At 37.3% G+C, this 23427-nt stretch overlaps 2 protein-coding genes and 1 non-coding gene across 3 annotated transcripts; 1 reads left to right on the top strand and 2 right to left on the bottom strand.

Annotated features, from left to right (window-relative positions):
* The first annotated feature begins 2183 nt into the window (after positions 1–2183).
* On the top strand, positions 2184–3098 carry LOC130957528 (uncharacterized). The gene has a single exon (XM_057884380.1). The coding sequence runs from the start codon at positions 2184–2186 to the stop codon at positions 3096–3098; it is 915 nt and encodes a 304-aa protein (XP_057740363.1).
* A 2164-nt stretch (positions 3099–5262) lies between these two features.
* LOC130957527 (uncharacterized) lies at positions 5263–5752 on the bottom strand. Its single transcript, XM_057884379.1, has 2 exons — positions 5576–5752; positions 5263–5487 (listed from the first exon to the last, which is right to left on the bottom strand). Exons 1-2 carry the CDS (start codon positions 5750–5752, stop codon positions 5263–5265), a joined length of 402 nt encoding a protein of 133 aa, XP_057740362.1.
* Positions 5753–20346: 14594 nt separating this feature from the next.
* On the bottom strand, positions 20347–20454 carry LOC130958861 (small nucleolar RNA R71). Its single transcript, XR_009077963.1, has one exon. It is a non-coding gene; the product is annotated as a small nucleolar RNA R71 (small nucleolar RNA).
* Between the last annotated feature and the right edge of the window lie 2973 nt (positions 20455–23427).

The following is a 23427-nucleotide window of genomic DNA, read 5'->3' as shown; positions in this document are numbered from 1 at the left end:
TATTGTTTTAATTAGTTTTTATTTTGTTTTAATTAATTAACTTACTTGTAAGTACACCTATACTATTCAAGACGAGGATGGAGTACATTGTAAATTGTACAAGTTCATGTCTAAAATATCAAAAGCATAACAACATTATTGAGCATTGAGTTAGTCAAACTTTTTACGAGTCTATATATATATATATATATATATATATATATATATATATATGTTGTGCACAAATTTTATTGTCTTTATACTTTTTTATATATTAATTAGTTATTACATACACAGTGTTTTATTGAATAATTTATTGTTTAAGATAATGTTATTATCTAAGGTGTTTGGCTATTTCTAAATTCTATTTTATTTTATCCTATTAATTTATTTTTTTTCCTTGAAACTAAATTGCAAACTTGGATTGAACCAACTATTCAAGTTGTTTTTATTATAAATTGTTTTGCTGAATTTGTATTTGTTAGTTACGTGGCTTTAATAAAATGAAGAGTAAAGTATCATTTATGTTCCTAATGTTTGGAGTAAGTCCTAAATATGTCCCTAACGTTTTAAACATCCTATTTGTATCCCAAATATTTCTAAATCGAATTAATGTTTTTCTATCGTCAAAATGATTAACATTTCGTTAACGGCGTTGTATACGTAAACGTTGAGTGAGTGAGCACAAAGGTTAACACAATAATTGGAGTTTTTGAAACGAATGGATATTTTGTTATAAAATATTTTAAACTTTTGTAACAACTTCATCTTTTAATACAAAATATTTTAAACTTTTGCAATAAAACACTGGATCGTTACAAAAGCCAAAATAATTTGTAACAAAAAAAATCAAGTTGTTACAAAATATCAAAATGTTTTGTAACAAATTGTGTTGTTATTACGAAACATTATTATTATGTAACAATTACTAATTTTTGTTAAAAAAAATAATTTTTTGTAACAATTTTAAATTTGTTACAAAGTTTTTGTTACAAATGTTTCATTTTCTTGTAGTGGCTGCAAGGTAGTTGGCGGGTTATTGTTGGTTGTGTTGCATGAAAGCTCACACCTTTGTTCTGGTGACAGAATGGTTTCATTCGACAAGGTATGCATGAGGAAAAAATTTTTGTTTTTTGGGATTTTATTGAGTAGTATCACGAAGAACGATGGTTATATAGGAGATTGTTTTCATTTTAGGGTTTATTTGATTTTTTGTATTCCCATAAAAATGTTCGTTGCGAATGTTAGTTAGTGGATGAATTTACTTGTTTTTGGTGACTCAATCTGTGCTTATGGTTGATGTTGTTTCACTATGTTTACCTGATGTAACATGGTCTGTAGTTTAGGATGAGTTATTTTAGTCTGAAAGCTTACCACCAAGGTAGCTTTGGACGTCAAGGAGGGCCTTTGAAGTATTTGGGTGGGGAGACAACTGTGATAGACTACTGCAATAAAGATGAGTGGAGCCTAATTGAGGTTTATGACATAGTGAGCAGACAAGGGTATTTGAAAAAAGATATTACAGCAATGTGGTACAAATCACAGGATCAGAGTACAGAAGAAGGCTTAAGAATGCTGCGAACTGACAAAAATGCAATGGATATGGCTATAACATTGGGGTTAGGGAGGATATGGTGGAACTGTATGTAGTTCACAAAACTAGTGATATCCATGAAGAGGTTGAGGATGTACACATGTTAGGGAGTATTGAAACTACCACACAAGAGAAGGCTGGTGGATCTGATGGGCCAGGCCTAATGGTAACATTTGAGGCCCATGCAGTTGGACAGGTGGAGATAAATTCTGGCCCAAATGTAGAGGAAGAAATTGTGGCTGAGAAAGATGGAAAAGATGAATCAGAAGAGGAAGAAGAGGGTAGTGATGGCAGTGAGGACGAGGACTATACTCCCAAGGGTGGTGAAGATGATGGTAGTGATTCATGGAGTTTTGATTTTAGAAATGGTTATTGCTCAGAAGATAGTGCTACTGAAGTTGTGTTTGGTGACAGTGATGATGACAAAGAAGGGCCTGAGGGGTTAGTAGATGTCAACATCAGGGTAGGGGATAGATTCGAGGCTGCATCAACTGAAACCCAAACAGATGCATCAAAAGAAAGTAGGAGTGACAATGACAAAGGTTAGGAGAAGATTGTTGCAGGTTTAGGTGATGAGGAAGAAGGATTTGAATCTGAAGATTTTCTAGATATGCCTATTATTGATGATGATGAGGACGATAATAGTGTTGCCCAGAAGTATCCGTTGCACAAACAGCTGAAGGACATGAGTGAGTACAAGTGGGAAGTTGGAACTCTTTATGTATCAAGTGAGGAGTTTAACGATTGTGCTACTGCTTATGCTGTACACACTGGCAGGGGTTTGAGGTTTGATAAGGTTGACCTTCAGAGAGTGAAGGTTACTTGCGTGGAGGATTGCAACTGGTTTGCATACTGTGGCAAGATGAAGAATGAGCAAACATGGCAATTAACCACCTGCCACAACAAGCATAGTTGTTCTAGAGAGTTGAAAATTGGGATTATGCATGCAAAATGGTTGAGTAAGGTGTTTCTAAAAAATATTTCTGAGAATCCAAAGATAAAGCTCTCCACACTAATGGAGAAAGCATACAGCAAGTGGAATGTAGAGCTGACTAAGTCTAGAGCTGCCCGGGTTAAACAGTTTGCACTTGATGAGTTACAAGGAACGTATATAGAGCAGTATCGGAGACTCTATGACTACTGTCATGAATTGCTGAGGTCTAACCCGGGTTTTACAGTGAAGTTGCAAGTGGAGAGACCACCTGAGTTTGCTTCTGAGAGACCAAAACCTGGTGTGGATTTAAGGCCAAAGTTTCAAAGACTCTATGTGTGCCTTGATGCGTGCAAGAAGAGTTTTATGGTTTGTAGACCAATAATTTGCCTTGACGGGTGCTTCATCAAGACACCATATGGAGGTCAACTTCTCACGGCTATTGGCTGGGACCCGAACGACCAGATATTGCCAATAGCCTATGCAGTAGTTGAAGCAGAGACTAAGGACACATGGACTTGGTTTCTTACCAATCTGTGTGATGACTTTGGCTGTGACAAGATAAGGGGATGCACCTTCATGTCTGACCAATAGAAGGCACTTATTTCTAAACTAGCCTCAACTGAAAGTTACTTTATTGAGCCTAGTGTTAGTGTTAGTCTTATTGCCCTGGTGATCCTAGTGTTTGAATTGTATGAGTTAGTGTTTGTAGTGTATGAGTTAGTGTTTGAATTGTATAAGTTATTGTTTGAATTATATTCAGTCAGTTACTGATTTAATTGTGCTGATCAAATATCATACTGATTTAATTACTACATTAACTGTGTATGGTGGGTTTAGGGTTTAGTTCCAACCTTCGATGAGCTCATTCCCGGAATGGATTATAGATTCTATGTTAGACATCATTACAGCAATTTCAGGAAGAGATTCATAGGGCTGTAACTAAAACTGATGATGTGAAATGCTGCAAAGGCTACTTATTTACAAGAGTGGGAGAGGAGGATGGCTGATATTCAAAAGGTTGATAATGGAGCCTACAACCATCTTATGGAGATACCAACCAGGTATTGGTGCCGGCATAAGTTTGGGACTTGGTCTAAATGTGATACCTTGGTAAACAATATATGTGAAGTATTTAACTCTGTGATTGTGGACGCTAGAGAGAAACCAATAGTCAGCATGCTTGAAGACATCAGAGTATACATAATGAGGCGTTGGGCTGATAATAGGGATCAGATAATTGAATATCTAAGAGAGGTGTTGCCCCATATCAGGATTAATGTTGAAAAACAAGCTGATGCAAGTGGTAAGTGGGTGAGCACGTATGCTGGTCATGACAAATACGAGGTAACTAGTATCTATGGAGGCAAAGAGAAGTTCGTTGTTGATTTGAAAACTCACGAGTGTTCGTGTAGGAAGTTTCAATTGTTCGGAATCCCTTGTGCTCATGCAATGACCTGCATTACGAAGATGTGCTTCAATGTAGACAACTTTGTTGCAAACTGTTACACGAAAGCAACTTACTCTAAGTGCTACCAACATGTGGTATATCCCGTGAATGGCCCCAACATGTGAGAGAAAACACAGTTTGATGATGTTTTGCCACCAATCTATAGAAAACCCATTGAAAGGCCCAAATTGAAATGGAATAAAGCTGCAGAGGAGAACCCAACTAGGGGAGGAGTGTCTCGCGAAGGGCAGAATCAGAAGTGCTTCTATTGTTTTGCTAGAGGTCACAACAAACGGACCTGTCCAAAGAAGCGCAAAGTAGCTGCAATTGCGTCGGTAAGTACTCTGCTTGGTTTTGTGCTGGTTCGTGCTTTATTTCTATTGATTGCATTTAAAGATTATGATGTGGGATTGTGGTATTGTGGCTGTTTACTTGGCAAACAAAGTTGCTGGATCCACAAGAGCTTCAAGAATCATCTCTAGCACTATCTCTAGCACTATTTCTAGTACTATCTCCAGCCAGGCTTCTAAGAAATCCCAACCCGCTTCAAAGAAGACCATAATGTCAAGGCCAAAGAGAAAATCATCTGCCAATGATGTGAGTTCCCAACATTCTCAGGCTACTTCAAAAATGGTTAAGTTGACCCCGTCTAACAATAATCTCAGGGTGCTGCCAAGCCCATCGAAGAACATCAGCAAATCCCAACTCAAGTTCATGGCTAGGACACCTCCCAAAGCATGGAAAAAGATGTGACGATTATGATGTGTGCAGTTTTATGTTTTCTGGAAACTTTATTTTTGAGTAAAGGATTTCTCTTTAGTATCATTATAATGTGTGGCAACTAGTTTAAAGACTATAGTTTGTTATCTCAGACCGTTATTGTGGAGCAAAATGTGTTGCTCTTGTTTTGTTATTTTGCTGTGAATCTGTTGTGGTTGTAGCCAATGACAATGTTATGGTTAATGATTAAGTAATATGTTACAGAACTGATTGTTGTTATGCTAATGATTTGCTTGATTTAAATAGGATGCAAACCATAACACTTCAATTCATTCAACTCATTTTCACAATTTGGATGAGTTTGCTAAAACAACATTGCAACTACACAATCTATCATTGCAGTTAATTACACATGCACAATCCAGCCTTTCATCAAACTTAACTCAACAAAACATCATTGTATTACAATTTCATTGAGTTCAACAAAGCAGCAAGTAGTTCAACATCACTGCTTTTTCTAAGCCAACATACAGAGCACAATTTAGGTATCTAAAAATTTTCTCCTAAGCCTCATCATCTCCAACAATATCATTGTAGTAAAAGTCTCCCAAATTTGGTTGTGGTTGTTTTTTCAAAAACCAATATCAGTGCAACTGTCCATCCAACTAAAATAACTCCCACTGCAACCATGAATCTGAACTCAACCTTATCCAATTTGCCCTTCAAATTTCTAACCTTCATTCTTAACCTTGAAACTTGTGAGGGATCTTCCTCTGGTTCTGCCCATACGAAATAGCCGCATTCTTCTCCAACCTAGACGAAACATGAGACAGTCGAGTTACACCCACAGATGGTTAAAACATATAACTTAACAACAAATAAACACATGGCTAAACCTGACCCCAAAGTTAACGCAACCCCAGAACCTCCGCCCAGGATTTTCTACCGTCGACGATGTGGCGAGCACAGGTCGTTCCCCACAGTAGCAAGTTATCCTCCTTTGACGTGCTTGGTTTCTATTTCGTGTGGCTTGCTTACTGCCTTGCGTCGCTTCAGATTGGCATGCTTCATACTCCATCTTTTTCCACGCAGAGGAAATCGACCTTCAGAGACGGTGAAACAGCAATGAGAAGCCAAGATTTTGGGATTAGGGTTTTGAAGAGGGCTCTCTTCACATTTATCTATTTTTTTAAATTCAATAACGGTAACAACAAATGCCCTACCACCATGTATAATAACGTCCACGTATGCAACGCCGTTAACGATATGTTACTCATAAGTTTAAAATGTTAGGAACATGTTTGAGACTTACCCCAAACGTTGGAGACATAAATGATACTTTACTCTAAAATGAAAGAATGTTGATTTACAAGACTATGTTTGGGTTAAGAAGATGATATTCCCTTTTCAAGGGTTCATGAAAGGTGTATTCTTAAATAGTTTTAAAATATGTATTGATTGTTTTGTCTAAAATTAATAAAAAAAATGGACAGTTACCACTTGTCCAATAAAATGCTAATTCTTACCAAAGTCTTTTGTATGTTAAACCCAACTTTTATATTTACACATATAAAATACAAATAATTAGAAATGGAACTCTTTATTTATTATTACTAAATAAAAAATAATAATTTTTGTATTAATTAAATCGGTTCATATTTTTTACGAGCTATATATATATTGAGATAATAAGAATCTGATTTTACTCTAAAAATTTAAATATTTTATATAAAAAAATTAACAGAAAAACTCTACATCCATGTAAAAATTACATGGATGGTATCTAAGCAACTTTTTCACTCCACGCCCCACTCCCCTATTTGTTTTACACGCGCCTCTTATAGCCTATATAACGAATCCTTATTTTGTGTTATCAATGTTTCTCAACATAAACCTTTTCACACAACGTAAACCTCTTTTGCGTTTTTCTTCTTCTTCTTCTTCTTCTTCTTCTTCTTCTTCTTCTTCTTCTTCTTCTTCTTCTTCTTCAACCTAATTAAATTCGTTGTTCTCTTCTTTTGCATTTTTCTTCTTTGCATTATGGATCTGGATTGATTCAACGCAATTAGCTTCGTCGTTCATCTTCTTCTTTATTTTCTTCTTCGATTTGTACTTTTAAATTGAAACAATAAATGAATCAACTTCAAATCAGTTGAATGAGTGTGATTTTGATGATTCTTCTGAAACACATCAATTTGATGAGGTTTGGATTATTGAATTCTGAATCGAATTTAATGGAATAAAATTGCAAATTTTATTTGAAGTGAATTGAATGGATTGAGGTGATCTACATCTGAATTGAATTGAATTAAATTGATAATATGTAACTCTGAGTAACTGTGAGTGTCAGTAACTGTGAGTAACTCTCAATATATGTGAGTAACTTTTCGGTTCGGTAAGTACTAAAGAGGTAGTTCATCACGTTCATATTTTCGGTTCGGTTCGCAGAAAGGAGTCTAACAAAAATTAGACCAATATGTTCTATTTTCTTCGCTAAGCACTATATAATTATTTCACCGTAATTAAGATTTCGGTTCACCATAATTAAGATTTTGGTTCACCATAAAATTCTCTTAAAAATATGCCCATCCTCGTACAACTCTGCATACCAAACCGAACTTATAAGGTTTGGTGAACCAAAAACAATAACTACCAATGAGAAATCACATTCCAATATCAACTACCACGCACAAACTGTGATCGATTCAGTAGAGAATGAAAGCGGTTAGAGACGATGGATGGTGAGTAGCTTTGACTTGAGTGGTGTTGTGTATAAATATTATTAATATACAGGTTAGTGGATAATTTATGTGTCAAATATTAAATTGAGAAACTTATTTCAAATAAAAAAATATATTTTATATGTTGTTTCACCTACACCATATCTTATCAGGTCCAGTCACACACTAACGCTATATATAAATTATTAGAGACACTTTTTTTAATGTTTATCAAAAATAAATATTTTTTTTGGTATATAAGAATAAAGTGATTATTATGGTATTTATAAGATAACGATTAATTTATTAAAACAAATTAAAAATTAATATTTAATTTAAAAAATATAAAATAAATAATTTTTAAATATTTAAAATTTATTATAAAAAATAAATTAGATTAAATTTAAATAGCAAGTAATAAGCATGTAAATTTCATCTTAGAATAAATAGTATTATGTCTATTCGGTTCACCATAATTAAGATTTTGGTTCACCATGAGTACTATGTTCGGTTCACCATGAGGGTTTAGCATTCAGGGTTCAGAGTTCAGTGTTTAGGGTTCGGGTTTAGGGTTTATGGTTTAGGGTTTAGCGTTCAGAATTCAGAGTTCAGAGTTTAGGGTTCGGGTTCATGGTTTAGGGTTTAGGTTTTAGGGTGTAGGGTTTAGGGTTTAGGTTTTAGGAATTTAGGGATTTAGATTTTATGGGTTCATGGTTCAATGTTCAGGGTTCTGGTTTTAGTGTTTAAGATTTAGGGTTTAGGGGTTCAGTGTGTTTCTACCTTTTGGTTCGCCTAGTGTATTAATTTCGGTTTACTATGTTCTTTTGGAGTTCGAATGTATTGGTAAATACAGTACTGAGAACCTGGAATAAAACAACAGCCAAGCAATTCCAACATATATATAAATTAATATCTTAGGTGAGTAATCCATCTTGAATCAAATATAAATATTAACAATTTATACATACGTTGATATTAAGAATAGATATATACATTAACATTGACATATATACATTTGAAAGAAGCATTGTTTGGTTCACCATGAGTACTATACAATTATATTTGAAAGAAGCATTGTTTGGTTCACCATCTTGATTTTATATAATGAATTATGTTTCGTTCACTCAGTACTATACAATTGTATTGTGTTCGGTTCACCATGAGTACTGTGTTTGGTTCACCACGAGTACTGTGTTCGATTCATTCAACAGAAAGCTGTTTAAATTTGATTTTATATAATGGATTATACTTTGTTCACTCAGTACTATACAATTGTATTGTGTTCGGTTCACCATGAGTACTGTGTTCGGTTCACCATGAGTACTGTGTTCGGTTCATTCTGCACTATTCAAAACTCTTCTTCCTCACCTTCTACTGCTTCTTCACCAGAGAGAGAAGGAAGAAAAGACAAAAAAATACAACAGCAACAACAACAAAAGAATGACGATAAGGAGAAAATACGTGAATAAGAAGGAATGCAAAAAAGGAGGAAAAGGAGGAGAAGGAGAAACGCGAAGAAGAAGGCAAAGAAGAAGATACTTCGTGCGTAAACGAGCATGAGAAGAAGAAGAAGAAGAAAAAGAAGAAGAAGAAGAAGAGAAGAAAAAGAAGAAGAAAGCGTGATGGAGAAGGAATGCAAAAAGGAGGAAAAGGAGGAGAAGGAGAAACGCGAAGAAGAAGGCAAAGAAGAAGATACTTCGTGCGTAAACGAGCATGAGAAGAAGAAGAAGAAGAAGAAGAAGAAGAAGAAGAGAAGAAGAAGAAAAAGAAGAAGAAGAAGCGTGATGGAGAGTTAAAAGGTACGAGAGACTTTGTGAAGTGCGGTTAAGAGAGAGAGGGAAAAACAATCAGAGAAGAGAGATTCGAGTCATAGAAGATTAGGAAAAATAAGGTGTGTTTTATTTATTATACTGAGATGAATTATTTATAGTTTATACACATGCGAATGAGGTTTATGAGTAATTAGTATGTGACTTTAACGAGTATAACAGCTTAGCTAATAGATTAACTAACTTGTGCCAACTTACTAATTGCTAACAGTATCTAATTGCCTTATGTCCTCTGTTGCATTATGTCTAACACTCTCCCTCAAACTGAAGGGTGATTTTACCATACGAAGTTTGGGTCTGAAGCTGAGGAATTGAGCTTGCGAAACTAGTTTGGTTAGAACATCCGTAATTTGATACTAGAAATGAATGTGCACAACATGAGCTAGTTATTGTACCACTCTATGCCTCACAAAATGAAGGTCAATTTTGCGAAACTAGTTTGGTTAGAACATCCGTAATTTGATACTAGAAATGAATGTGCACAACATGAGCTAGTTATTGTACCACTCTATGCCTCACAAAATGAAGGTCAATTTTGAAGTGTTTGGACCTATGATGGAGGATAAGATTTTTTGTCATCAATATTGTGCTTTGATTATCGCAGTACAAGGTTCACTACAAGAAAAATGTTGAGTATTGTCGAATTTATCGGCAGATTAACGAAAATAATCAGCTAATAAATTAATTATGTCAGATTTTGAGTTAGATCGTATCCGATGGTAACTTACGGCGGAATACGATGTTTAAGATGCGGCAATATGATGCCAATTACCTTCGGAATTTTTCTGACAGTAAATGTGGCGCCAAATGTGAAACTTTGTGCTATGTTACTCTTGGTAAAAAATTTGAAAAATCCGACAATAAATATGACAGAAGCGCCTTTTTTATTATTTTTTTAAATTGTTACCGCAAAAAAATTTTGATGGTAAATCTGACAGAAAAGCAAATTGTTTTATTTTCTTCTTCAATCTATAATAGACCCCGATAGTTAATAATCAATAGTCAACTGCCAATAAGTAAAGAATAACTCCAATAAGTAAATAATAAATTACTAATTTATCTGAAAAAGAAAGTTATTTATATATGATGTGAAATATTAGATATACAGAATAAAAACATGAAAGGAACAAAGAAATGCATATGATAGAACTAAGACTAGTGTGCATTGTAACTATATGATCTAACTAAAATAAGGTTTAAACATACACCAAGCTAACTAACTATATTTAGGTTAGCCTTATTTAGATTCATCATCTTTTTTCTCTAGTTTATCATCCTCCTCTTCCGAGGTAATTTTTCAATCATCGAATTCATCTTCTTCTTGTTTGTCTTCTTCGTCTACATTTACCAGCTCTTCTTATCTTCCATACAAAAGGGACACAATATTCTGCCCTGAATGGACCAACTTGATAACATCTCATATGTAGAAAAGTTGTTAATGATCCATATCAACGCAGTATAGAGTTGAAAGTTTGTATTTGTTGAAATATCATATGTTTTTAAACCATGAATCCATAACTCCATCAACTCATCCACCAAGAGTTATAAGAAGACATCTATTTTAAACTTCGGGTTAATTGGACCAGGTATGATACAAGTTAGGAATGTGTATGGGTCTTTCATGTCCATTTTGGGAGATAGTTATACGGAGTCACCACAACAGGCCAACAAGAGTACGTGTTATCAAAATTAGAGTTCAGTGCAAACCCGTAAGAGCATAAAGCTAATCTAACATTTCTAGGCTCGATCGCAAATGTAAGGCGAACCCGATTAAAATGCTTTCAAGCATCCCCGTGTGACGAGTGTGTCATAAAACCATCATCTCTCTTGTTGTTACTATGTCAGGTCATGTGAGGGGTCGAACTCATTGTTGCATATAATCGTTTTAGCCTAGGGATTGGGGACAAGAAGTGAATTCTTTTGTTTGAACTCTCTTTACCCGTCGTTTACCAATTAGTTCTCTCTCGACTTGAAACCTTGATGCATCACAAAATCTACAAGTAGTTAGATCTACATCCCCCTTGTAAAACAACATACAATCATTGAAACAACAATCGATTTTCACTGAATTTAGACCTAATTTCGAAACTAACTTCTTTACTTTGTAGGGGCTCTAAAGGATGCCAATAGTCCCGCCAGGTATTAATTCGTTAAAAACGGTGGCCCACTTATCAAAGGACTCTTGTGTATGATTTGACACAGACTTAATACTCATCATTCTAACATATGCAGACAATTTTGAATGAACGCACCCCTCAAACAGAGGTTTCACGGCATATTTTAACACCATAAAATCTCTTTGCCTTGGGTTAGGCTCTTGTTCAACATCTTCCATATCGGTAACACCAATTGCATCAAGCACCATCTCGTTGTATCTCTCTTGGTTACTCTCCCAATTCATTTCTTCTATGTTTAGTTCTCTAACCAGTCGAACTCTCGTTGATTGATCCTTAGACCTATTGAAATTCGACGCAGACTGGTTAATTCCCTACTCATCCACTTCTCTGTGTTCCATCTACATTCAATACCCATCCTTGAACTATTACGGTAGAGATGAAGTGTTATATCTGAATGTCCTAGCCACTTAGTCAGCCAACGGTTATAGCACGAACACCTAGAAACTCTTTGAGACCTAAATGATTCTATGTTGAAGACATACACAACAAACCCGTCAACCCCCTCAAAGAAATCAGGTTTTAAACCTCCCGTCCACCATTATCTCTATCATACATCTACAGACGATGATTTGGAATCATTTTCCAATAAAAACCCTAGAATTCAATTAACAACGTAACTTATTAAAATCATTACAAAATTTGGCAGAGTTTCTTCTATAATTGGATTCTCCCACCAAATTCAATTATCATTTTCTCACAAACCAAACATGTTTTAAAACAATGTAAACAAAAATTTGGTAGAGAAAACAGCTGTAGACATAAATTAGAACAAACACGCTAAATATCAAATCCTAGCTATTCTAGTGCGTAACCCCATATAACTCTAAAATTCTTTAGCAAACAAGGGTTTTGAGAAGGTGCAACTCTGCAAACTTCTCCCACTTTCGTCCTAAAACGCTATCCTAGGAAAAGTAAGTCCGGCATAAAACTTAAATATTTAGTATATTTAAAGATAGAACACCAACTAGAATATGACTACGCAGACTACGAAGACAGTACTGTCCTAATAAAAAGGAGAACTTATTAAATTTACAAGGTGAAACTGCATCAAAAACTAATTTGCAAGGAATAAATAAAACTCAACATTGTAATTAATTAAAATCTAATTCTAATTTCATCAAATTAACAACATGCATAACAAAAATAAATTATATAAATTGAATGCAATTGAAAGAAACTCATTCACAAAAATCAAATAAAATCTTCCATCAGCTTAAGCACTCTTAATACTCAAATAAAATATTCTAACAGATCAAGCACTTTTAATTTCACCTTACCATAGCCTACCTTAACATTATTTAATTTCTAATTATACTAAATTAATATAACAAATCCTAATCACACATTTTATTAAATAAATTTAATTAATAATTTAATAAAATACCTAACAAAATCCTAAACTCACAAAAAAAATGGAAAAATAAAAAAAATTATAGAAAAATTACCTCTTATGGTGGCTGCATAATGGTGGTGACAGGAGGCGGTGGTGACGACGACAAGGTAAGAACCTCCAACGAGAATGGACACCAACGGTGGCGGTGGTGGCAACAGTGAGGATGACGTACAGGAGTGATAAACCGATATTTTACGGATCAAGGAGCGAAGACGGCGACAACTCCAAGTGGTGGCGACTGCGGCGGCTTCAATGGAGCAGTAGAGAGAAGAGAAGAGAGAGAGAAAGAGAGAGTTCGCATAAGTAAGGGGAAAGGTATTTGTCGTTGTCTAAATTGATGCGTTTCACTAAAACCCGTTACCGTCAGACAATGTTGCCATAAAATTCGACAGTAAAATTGATGCTAATAAAATAAAATTTTCGCCATTATTTATCGTCGGATTTAGTAACAAAATTTCTAATCCAATAGTAATTATTTTGAGGTATGAATTTTCACTCATAACTGCCGATAACGTCCGACGGTAAATCCGCCGGTATTCAGCGTTTTTCTTGTAGTGGTTGGAGTAGGACCTAACGAGAGGTGCATTTTATTTAACAACTTTTGCAACCAGATGGTGTCATCCATAACATCAACTAAAGCCTAAAACTCGGCCTTTGAACTCGATCGAGAAACTGCTTCTTGCTTGCGGCTCAACCAACATATTAGATTGGTTCCAAGAAAGACATAGTATCCTGTGGTCGACCTCCGATCATCCAAATCGGTAGCCCAATCCAAATCACTGAAGGCAATGATTTTGAATTTATAATTTTTTTGTATCTGAAGACCTATTTCTGAAGTACCAGCTAGATAGCGGATTATCCGTTTGAAGGCCTTCCAATGCTGAACATAGGGTAAATGCATATATTGCAACTTTATTCACTGCATAAGGGTTGTGTCTGGCTACGTCATTGTGACATATTGGAGTCTGTCAACTATTGATTGGTATAGTAAAGGATTGTCAAGTAGAGTGTCCTCAGCTGTTATGAGCTTTAAGCTACTTATTATTGGGGTCAGCGCTGGCTTGGCATTAGAAAACTTTGCTCTCTTCAAAAGATCTTTGGTATACTTGGTCTACATTAGTGTCAAGGACTGATCTTTATGTTTTATAGCTTCAATTCCTAAAAAAACTCATTTCTCTAAGATCATTCAAAGTGAACACAGCATTAAGTTGTTGAATTAGCTCATGGATTTCAGCAGCATTAGTGTTGGAGACCAGTATATCATCAACATAGCTTAGAAGATAAATTGTAGAACTGGAGTAGTGATGCACAAACAAGCACATGGCAGAGATAGTGCTAGAGAAGCCAAACTTATTTAAAGTTCCACTATACTTGAGAAAGCAAGCACAAGGGGCCTGCTTGAGGCCGTACAGAGCCTTTTCCAGATTGCAAACAAGCCCAGTCCCAAGCGTGTAGCCATCAGGTTGAACCATATGCACTGTCTCAAACAAATTGCCGTTAAGAAAGGAGTTGTTGAAGTCAAATTGGTGCATTTTCTAGCCAAAGTTCATAGCCACAAAGAGCACTGTCCGAATAGTGGCGGGCTTAGCAACTGGACTAAAGACTTGATCATAGTCTAGCCCTTCTCCTTGATGAAATTTCTTTGCAACAAGTCTCGCTTTGTATTTTTGAACCTTCCCATCAGGTTGCCACTTCACCCAAAAGATCCATTTGCAACTTATTGCCTCATGCTCCGTTATAGCTGGGACTAGATTTCATGTTTTGTTCTTGAGGAGTACTGCAAATTCCTCATCCATATCAGCCTTTCAGTGTGGTGTGGTGAGGCGAGTGCTTAAGCCACTGTCATGGTCTCTTGTTGTGTGAGATCAAGAACTTGTTCTTGCAAAAGTGAGGCAAACACTCTTGTATAGCAACTTTAGAGTTCTCAGCTAACCCTGCAATACATGAAGGAAACACAGAAGTAGAGAAAAACAAGTCAATATTAGAAGGTAATGAACAATTATTAACATAATTAATATTGGCAGGATATGCAAAATTTTCTTGGGTTTGTGACTGATTCAGGAAGGTCTCTAGAGGTATGGATGACTCAACAGTTAATGGATTAAAAGCTTATGTTTGGGTGATAGGTGACTAGGTGTTATGTCTTAGACTATTATGATTGGGAGAGGTGAGGTGAGTGGTGCTGGAGCTCTAGAATAGTATGGTAGTGGAAGTTGAGTTATCTTGATTGGAGTTATGGTGATAGTTGTAAGGTTTGGGAGATGAGTGGCAAAGCTGTGTGGAGGTTTTGGATCACTGATTTTGATGAACATGGATTGGTAAGGGAACTCAGTTTCGTCAAACACCACATGCCTAGATATGTACAACATTTTACTTTTGTCAAAGCACTTATATCCCTTGTGATGAGATGAATATCCAAGGAAAAGGCACTTTTCAGACTTGAAGCTGAACTTGTGAGGTTGGTAGTATCTTAGTTGGGGAAAGTAAGCACACCCAAATGTTCTAAGGAACTTGTAATTAGGTTCTTTATGGTGAAGTAACTCAAATAGGAACTTTTGAGAGGTGATTTGGAAAGGCAATTGGTTGATGAAATGAGTTGTTGTCAAGAAGGCCCCATCCCAAAATTTGAGTGGCATGGTTGCCTGAGCTAGAAGTGCAAGCCCAGTCTCTGTAACATGTCTGTGTTTGCATTCTGCTAGTGTGTGTAAGGATAGCTTAGTTTTTGAGCTATTCCATTTTGAAGAAGAAACTGCATAAATTTTTGGGAGAGAAATTCTTTTACATTATTATCGATTTGGAGGGTTTTAAGCTTGTTTCCAGTTTGATTTTCCATCATTTGCTTGTATTGAGTAAAGATTTGATAAACCTGTGCCTTGTTTCGTAGTAAGTAAATACTTGTGAAGCTGGTTGCTGTATCAATGAATGAAATATAGTATCTAAAGCCTGAGTTACAGACGATAAGAGCTGATCCGCATACATCCAAATACACAAGCTCAAAAGAGTTCTATAAACTATACTTGAAAATCAGAAAATGAAAGGTTATGGTGCTTTCCTTGACAACGAGCATTACACTATGATTTAATCACCAAACTTAACTATTCATTAACTTTGCTAATATCAACATTACATAATTCCATCACTATATTTAAAACCTTGGCTGTTGGATACCCTAGCCTTCTATGCCATACATCATACAAATCTACAGAACTACATCTATGAGCTGCACTAACTTCAATATCTCTATTATTGCCACTAGAATTACTATCATTTTGATGCTCAACATTAAAAACAAGAACTTCTACAACATTAATTATTTCACTTGAGCTACTAGTATCTTGGTTCTCAACATCAGAATCTCTGTGTTCTACAACTATACTATTTTCTAAATCAGCAACATTAGAAGTGCTTACAATGCAATTCAAACCTCTTGAACTTTGTGAGTTTTGAGTAGGCGCTTTATCAAGACTAGTTTTTTGCGTGCAGTTTATTGATGCAACCTTTGCAATGATACCAATGTTATCAAAATGGTAGATTCTTCCCCTAAGAGAGCCTCGGAGCAATGTTTTCCTGGTCACCTGAGATTTCACAAAGCAGTCAAAGGGATGGAATTAAAAAAAAATACATGATTGTCACGGACAAACTTGGCTATACTAACAAGGTTCTTGGTTATTAAAAGGTTCAAAGAGCAGGTTTAACCATTTGACATAGGATAAGGGATGAGACTTAGAAAATAAAATAGATTTACCAATACCTCTTATGTTCATACCTTGTCCATTACCTGCGAATACTTGATTTAAGCCTTTAGAATCTGAGCTTGTGATGAGATTGTTGCTGTTAAACGTGAGGTGGTGAGAAGAATTGATATCCAAGTACTAGGCTCGATCTTTTAGAGGAGTTGAAGGTAGAGTAGCAGCAAGGAGAGCTCTAGCTTGTTGTTTGATGAGCGGATAATTTGTACGCTTTTTGGCATTGTTTTTAGTATGTTTTTAGTATATTTTAGTTAGTTTTTGGTATATTTTTATTAGTTTTTAGTCAAAATTCACTTTTCTGGACTTTACTATGAGTTTGTGTATTTTTCTGTGATTTCAGGTATTTTCTGGCTGAAATTGAGGGACCTGAGCAAAAATCTGATTCAGAGACTGAAAAGGACTGCAGATGCTGTTGGATTCTGACCTCCCTGCACTCGAAGTGGATTTTCTGGAGCTACAGAAGCCCCATTGGCGCGCTCTCAATGGCGCTGGAAAGTAGACATCCTGGGCTTTTCAGCAATATATGATAGTCCATACTTTGCCCAAGATTTGATGGCCCAAACCGGCGTTCAAAGTCACCTTCAGAATTCCCAGCGTTAAACGCCGGAACTGGCACCAAAGTGGGAGTTAAACGCCCAAACTGGCACAAAAGCTGGCGTTTAACTCCAAGAAAAGTCTCTACACGAAAATGCTTCAATGCTCAGCCCAAGCACACACCAAGTGGGCCCGGAAGTGGATTTTTTATGTCATTTACTCACCTTTGTAATTCTTAAGCTACTAGTTCTCTATAAATAGGACCTTTTGCTATTGTATTTTCATCTTTGGACATCTAGTTCTTAGATCATTTGGGGCTGGCCTCACGGCCATGCCTAGACCTTGTTCTTATGTATTTTCAACGGTGGAGTTTCAACACACCATAGATTAAGGTGTGGAGCTCTGCTGTACCTCGAGTATTAATGCAATTACTATTGTTCTTCTATTCAATTCCGCTTGTTCTTGTTCCAAGATATCACTTGTTCTTCAACTTGATGAATGTGATGATCCGTGACACTCATCATCATTCTCACCTATGAACGTGTGACTGACAACCACCTCCGTTCTACCTTAGATTGGGTGAATATCTCTTGGATTCCTGATACACGATGCATGGTTGATCGCCTGACAACCGAGCGTTCACCTGACAAACGAGCCAGCCATTCCGTGAGATCAGAGTCTTCGTGGTATAGGCCAGAACTGATGGCAGCATTCAAGAGAATCCGGAAGGTCTAACCTTGTCTGTGGTATTCTGAGTAGGATTCAATGATTGAATGACTGTGACGTGCTTCAAACTCGCGATTGTGGGGCGTTAGTGACAGACGCAAAAGAATCACTGGATTCTATTCCGACATGATCGAGAACCGACAGCTGGATAGCCATGCCGTGACAGGGTGCGTTGAACATTTCCACTGAGAGGATGGGAGGTAGCCACTGACAACGGTGAAACCCTTGCATAAGCTTGCCATGGAAAGGAGTAAGAAGGATTGGATGAAGACAGTAGGAAAGCAGAGAGACGAAAGGGACAAAGCATATCCATTCGCTTATCTGAAGTTCTTACCAATGAATTGCATAAGTATCTCTATCTTTATCTTTTATTCATATTTCATCTATAACCATCTGAGTCTGCCTGACTAAGATTTACAAGGTGACCATAGCTTGCTTCATGCCAACAATCTCCGTGGGATCGACCCTTACTCGCGTAAGGTTTATTACTTGGACGACCCAGTGCACTTGTTGGTTAGTTGTGCGGAGTTGTGATAAAGAGTTGAGATTGCAATGAGCGTACCATGTTAATGGCGCCATTGATGATCACAATTTCGTGCACAAAGTTTTTGGCGCCGTTGCCAGGGATTGTTTCGTGTATGGACAACTGACGGTTCATCTTGTTGCTTAGATTAGGTAATTTTTTTTTTTCAGAATTTCTTTAAAAATGAATTCTAGAGTTTCATGATGATCTGTTGAAATCTGGCTGGCCGAGAAGCCATGTCTAATCTTATTGGACCGAGGTTTCAACTTATCATCACAAGAGCTTGTTGATTTCTATCAAACTTGCTATTGGAACAATGATCTGCTAAGGCTTGGCTGGCCATTGGCCATGTCTAGTGTTTTGGACCGAAGCTTTCTTTGAAAGCTTGGCTGGCTGTGAAGCCATGTCTAATTCCTGGACCGGAGTCTTAGACTAGCATTGCAATGATTCCTGGAATTCATATTAAGAATTCTGAAACCTTTATTTTCTATTTTCATATAATTTTCGAAAAAACCAAAAAAATTTTACAAAATCATAAAAACCAAAAATATTTTATGTTTCTTGTTTGAGTCTAGTGTCTTATTTTAAGTTTGGTGTCTTGCATGCATTGTTTATTTGATCTTGGTTCTATTTTCAAGTCAATAGTACAGGGAACTGAAGATTCAGAACATGCAGCAGAGGAATTACACAGAAAAAGCTGGGCGTTCAAAACGCCCAGTGAAGAAGGACAGACTGGCGTTTAAACGCCAGCCAGGGTGCCTGGCTGGGCGTTTAACGCCCAAAAGGGTAGTGCATTGGGCGTTAAACGCCAGAATGTGCACCATTCTGGGCGTTTAACGCCAGGATGGCACAAGAGGGAAGATTCTGTTTTTAATGCAAATTTTTTTCAAGTTTTCAAAGTTTTTCAAAATCAAATCTTTTTCAAATCATATCTTTTCAATCAAATCTTTTTCAAAATCAATTTCTTTCCTTTTTCAAAGATACTTGCTAACAATTAATGATTTGATTGAACATTTTAAGTATGTTGCCTTTTCTGCTGAGAGAGGTTTAATATTTGAATCATATCTTTTCTTGTGAGGCAAGTCATTATTTTTTTAAAATCAAATCTTTTTAAAATTGTTTTTCAAATCATATCTTTTTCAAAATAGTTTTCAATCATATCTTTTTAAATTCTAATTTCAAAATCTTTTTCAAAAATTACTTGATTTCTTTCCCACTCTTGGTTTTCGAAAATCAATTAAAGTTTTTCAAAATGTTTTTAAAATCTTTTTAATTTAATTTTCGAAATTTCTTCCCCTCTTCTCGCATCCTTTTATTTATGGAGTACCACTCCTCTTCAATGCACAATTCGAACTCTATCTGACTAAGTTCGAATTCTTCTACCTCTTCCTTCTAATTTTCTTTTCCTCTGACACCTCAAGGAATCTCTATACTGTGACATAGAGGATTCCATATTTTCTTGTTCTCTTCTCTTTCATATGAGTAGGAGCAAAGACAAAAGCATTCTTGTTGAGGCTGATCCTGAACCTGAAAGGACCTTGAAGCGAAAGCTAAGAGAAGCTAAGGCACAACTCTCTGTAGAGGACCTAACAGAAATCTTCAAAGAAGAAGAACCCATGGCAGCCGAAAACAACAACAATGCCAACAATGCAAAGAAGGTGCTGGGTGACTTTACTGCACCTACTCCCGACTTCTATGGAAGAAGCATCTCTATCCCTGCCATTGGAGCAAACAACTTTGAGCTTAAGCCTCAATTATTTTCTCTAATGCAACAGAATTGCAAGTTCCATGGACTTCCATTGGAAGATCCTCATCAGTTCTTAGCTGAATTCTTGCAAATCTGTGACACTGTCAAGACTAATGGGGTTGACCCTGAGGTCTACACACTTATGCTATTCCCTTTTGCTGTAAGAGACAGAGCTAGGACATGGTTGGACTCACAACCTAAAGAAAGCCTGAACTCTTGGGAAAAGCTAGTCAATGCCTTCTTGGCAAAGTTCTTTCCACCTCAAAAATTGAGTAAGCTTAGAGTGGAAGTCCAAACCTTCAGACAGAAGGAAGGTGAATCCCTCTATGAAGCTTGGGAAAGATACAAACAATTAATCAGAAAGTGCCCCTCTGACATGCTTTCTGAATGGAGCATCATAGGTATTTTCTATGATGGTCTCTCTGAACTGTCCAAGATGTCTTTGGATAGCTCTGCTGAAGGATCTCTTCATTTGAAAAAGACGCCTGCAGAAGCTCAAGAGCTAATTGAAATGGTTGCAAATAACCAATTCATGTACACTTCTGAAAGGAATCCTGTGAACAATGGGACAAATCAGAAGAAAGGAGTTCTTGAGATTGATACTCTGAATGCCATATTAGCTCAGAACAAGATATTGACTCAGCAAGTCAATTTGATTTCTCAAAGTCTGTCTGAAATGCAAAATGCACCAAGCAGTACTAAGGATGCTTCATCTGAAGAAGAAGCTTATGATCCTGAGAACCCTTCAATGGAAGAGGTGAATTACATGGGAGAACCCTATGGAAACACCTATAATTCTTCATGGAGAAATCATCCAAATTTCTCATGGAAGGATCAACAGAGACCTCAACAAGGTTTCAACAACAATAATGGTGGAAGAAACAGGTTTAGCAATGGCAGGCCTTTTCCATCATCTTCTCAGCAACAGACAGAGAATTCTAAGCAGAACCACTCTGACTTAGCAACCATGGTCTCTGATCTAATCAAAACCACTCAAAGTTTCATGACTGAAACAAGGTCCTCCATTAGGAATTTGGAGGCACAAGTGGGACAGCTGAGCAAGAAAATTACTGAACTCCCTCCTAGTACTCTTCCAAGCAATACAGAAGAAAATACAAAAGGAGAGTGCAAGGCCATCAACATGGCCGAGTTTGGAGAGGAAGGAGAGGCAGTGAACGCCACTGAGGAAGACCTCAATGGACGTCCACTGGCCTCCAATGAGTTCCCTAATGAGGAACCATGTGACTCTGAGGCTCATATTGAGACCATAGAGATTCCATTGGACCTACTTCTGCCATTCATGAGCTCTGAGGAGTATTCTTCCTCTGAAGAGGATGAGTATGTCACTGAAGAGCAAGTTGCTAAATACCTTGGAGCAATCATGAAGCTCAATAACAAGTTATTTGGAAATGAGACTTGGGAGAACAAACCTCCTTTGCTCACCAAAGAACTGGATGACTTGTCTAGGCAGAAATTACCTCAAAAGAGACAAGATCCTGGAAAGTTCTCAATACCTTGCGCCATAGGCACCATGACCTTCAAGAAGGCCTTGTGTGACCTAGGGTCAAGTGTAAACCTCATGCCTCTCTCTATAATGGAGAAGCTAGGGATCTCTGAGGTACAAGCTGCAAGAATCTCACTAGAGATGGCAGACAATTCAAAGAAACAAGCCTATAGACTTGTAGAGAATGTTCTGGTAAAAGTTGAAGACCATTACATCCCTACTGATTTCATAGTCCTAGAGACTGGGAAGTGCATGGATGAATCCATCATCCTTGGCAAACCCTTCCTAGCCACAGCAAAGGCTGTGATTGATGTTGATAGAGGTGAACTGATCATTCAAGTGAATGAGGAATCCTTTGTGTTTAAGGCTCAAGGATATCCCTCTGTCACCATGGAGAGGAAGCATGAAGAGCTTCTCTCAAAACAGAGCTAAACAGAGCCCCCACTGTCAAACTCTAAGTTTGGTGTTGGGAGGCCACAACCAAATTCTAAGTTTGGTGTTGAACCCCCACATTCAAACTCTAAGTTTGGTGTTGGGAGGTTCCAACATTGCTCTGAGCATTTCTGAGGCTCCATGAGAGCCCACTGTCAAGCTACTGACATTAAAGAAGCGCTTGTTGGGAGGCAACCCAATGTTATATTTTATCTATTTTCCTTTGTTATTTTATGTTTTCTGTAGGTTGATGATCATGAGAAGTCACAAAATCAATTGAAAAAGCAAAAACAGAATGAAAAATAGGAAGAAAAACAGCACACCCTGGAGGAAGAACCTACTGGCGTTTAAACGCCAGTAAGGCTAGCAGATGGGCGTTTAACGCCCAGTCTGGCACCATTCTGGGCGTTTAACGCCAGAAAGGGGCACCAGACTGGCGTTAAACGCCAGATATAGGCAAGCACTTGGCGTTAAACGCCAGAAATGGGCACCAGCCCGGCGTTTAACGCCAGAATTGGCTCAAAACGCATTTTTGCATGCCACTTGGTGCAGGGATGACTTTTCCTTGACACCTCAGGATCTGTGGACCCCACAGGATCCCCACCAACCCCACCACCCTCTCTCTTCTTCACCCATTCACCAATCACCTCAACCACTCTTCCCCAAAAAAACCCTTCACCTATCAAATCCCATCTTTCTCTTCACCACTCACATCCATCCTTCATAAAACCCCACCTACCTCACCATTCAAAATTCAAACCACTTTCCCTCCCAAACCCACCCATAATGGCCGAACCCTACCCCTCCCCTCACCCCTATATAAACCCATCCTCACTCCTTCATTTTCACACACCCTAAACACTACTTCTTCCCCCTTTGGCCGAACCACACAGCCTCCTCCATCTCCTCCATTTTCTTCTTCTTCTCCTCTATTCTTTCTTCTTTTGCTCGAGGACGAGCAACCCTTTTAAGTTTGGTGTGGTAACGTTGCTTTTTGTTTTTCCATAACCATTTATGGCATCCAAGGCCGGAGAAACCTCTAGAAAGAGGAAAGGGAAGGCAAAAGCTTCCACCTCCGAGTCATGTGAGATGGAAAGATTCATCTCAAGGGTGCATCAAGACCACTTCTATGAAGTTATGGCCTTGAAGAAGGTGATCCCCGAGGTCCCTTTCAAACTCAAAAAGAGTGAATATCCGGAGATCCGACATGAGATTCGAAGAAGAGGTTGGGAAGTTCTCACCAACCCCATTCAATAAGTCGGAATCTTAATGGTTCAAGAGTTCTATGCCAATGCATGGATCACCAAGAGCCATGATCAAAGTGTGAACCCGAACCCAAAGAATTGGCTTACAATGGTTCGGGGGAAATACTTAGATTTTAGTCCGGAAAATGTGAGGTTGGCATTCAACTTGCCCATG

Source organism: Arachis stenosperma, chromosome 10 (assembly GCF_014773155.1).
Source record: "Arachis stenosperma cultivar V10309 chromosome 10, arast.V10309.gnm1.PFL2, whole genome shotgun sequence".
NCBI lineage: Eukaryota > Viridiplantae > Streptophyta > Magnoliopsida > Fabales > Fabaceae > Arachis > Arachis stenosperma.
The sequence above is the reverse complement of the archived record's forward strand: the minus strand, read 5'-3'. Positions and strand labels throughout refer to the sequence as shown.

What these genes read in the sequence shown, in the direction of transcription:
- LOC130957528 (XM_057884380.1), top strand. Translation starts at nt 2,184, where the DNA reads ATGCCTATTATTGATGATGATGAGGACGATAATAGTGTTGCCCAGAAG.
- LOC130957527 (XM_057884379.1), bottom strand. Translation starts at nt 5,752, where the DNA reads ATGGAGTATGAAGCATGCCAATCTGAAGCGACGCAAGGCAGTAAGCAA. An exon ending in GGGGTTGCGTTAACTTTGGG is followed by an intron (nt 5,488 to 5,575) that starts GTCAGGTTTAGC and finishes TGTTTCGTCTAG; the next exon opens with GTTGGAGAAGAATGCGGCTA.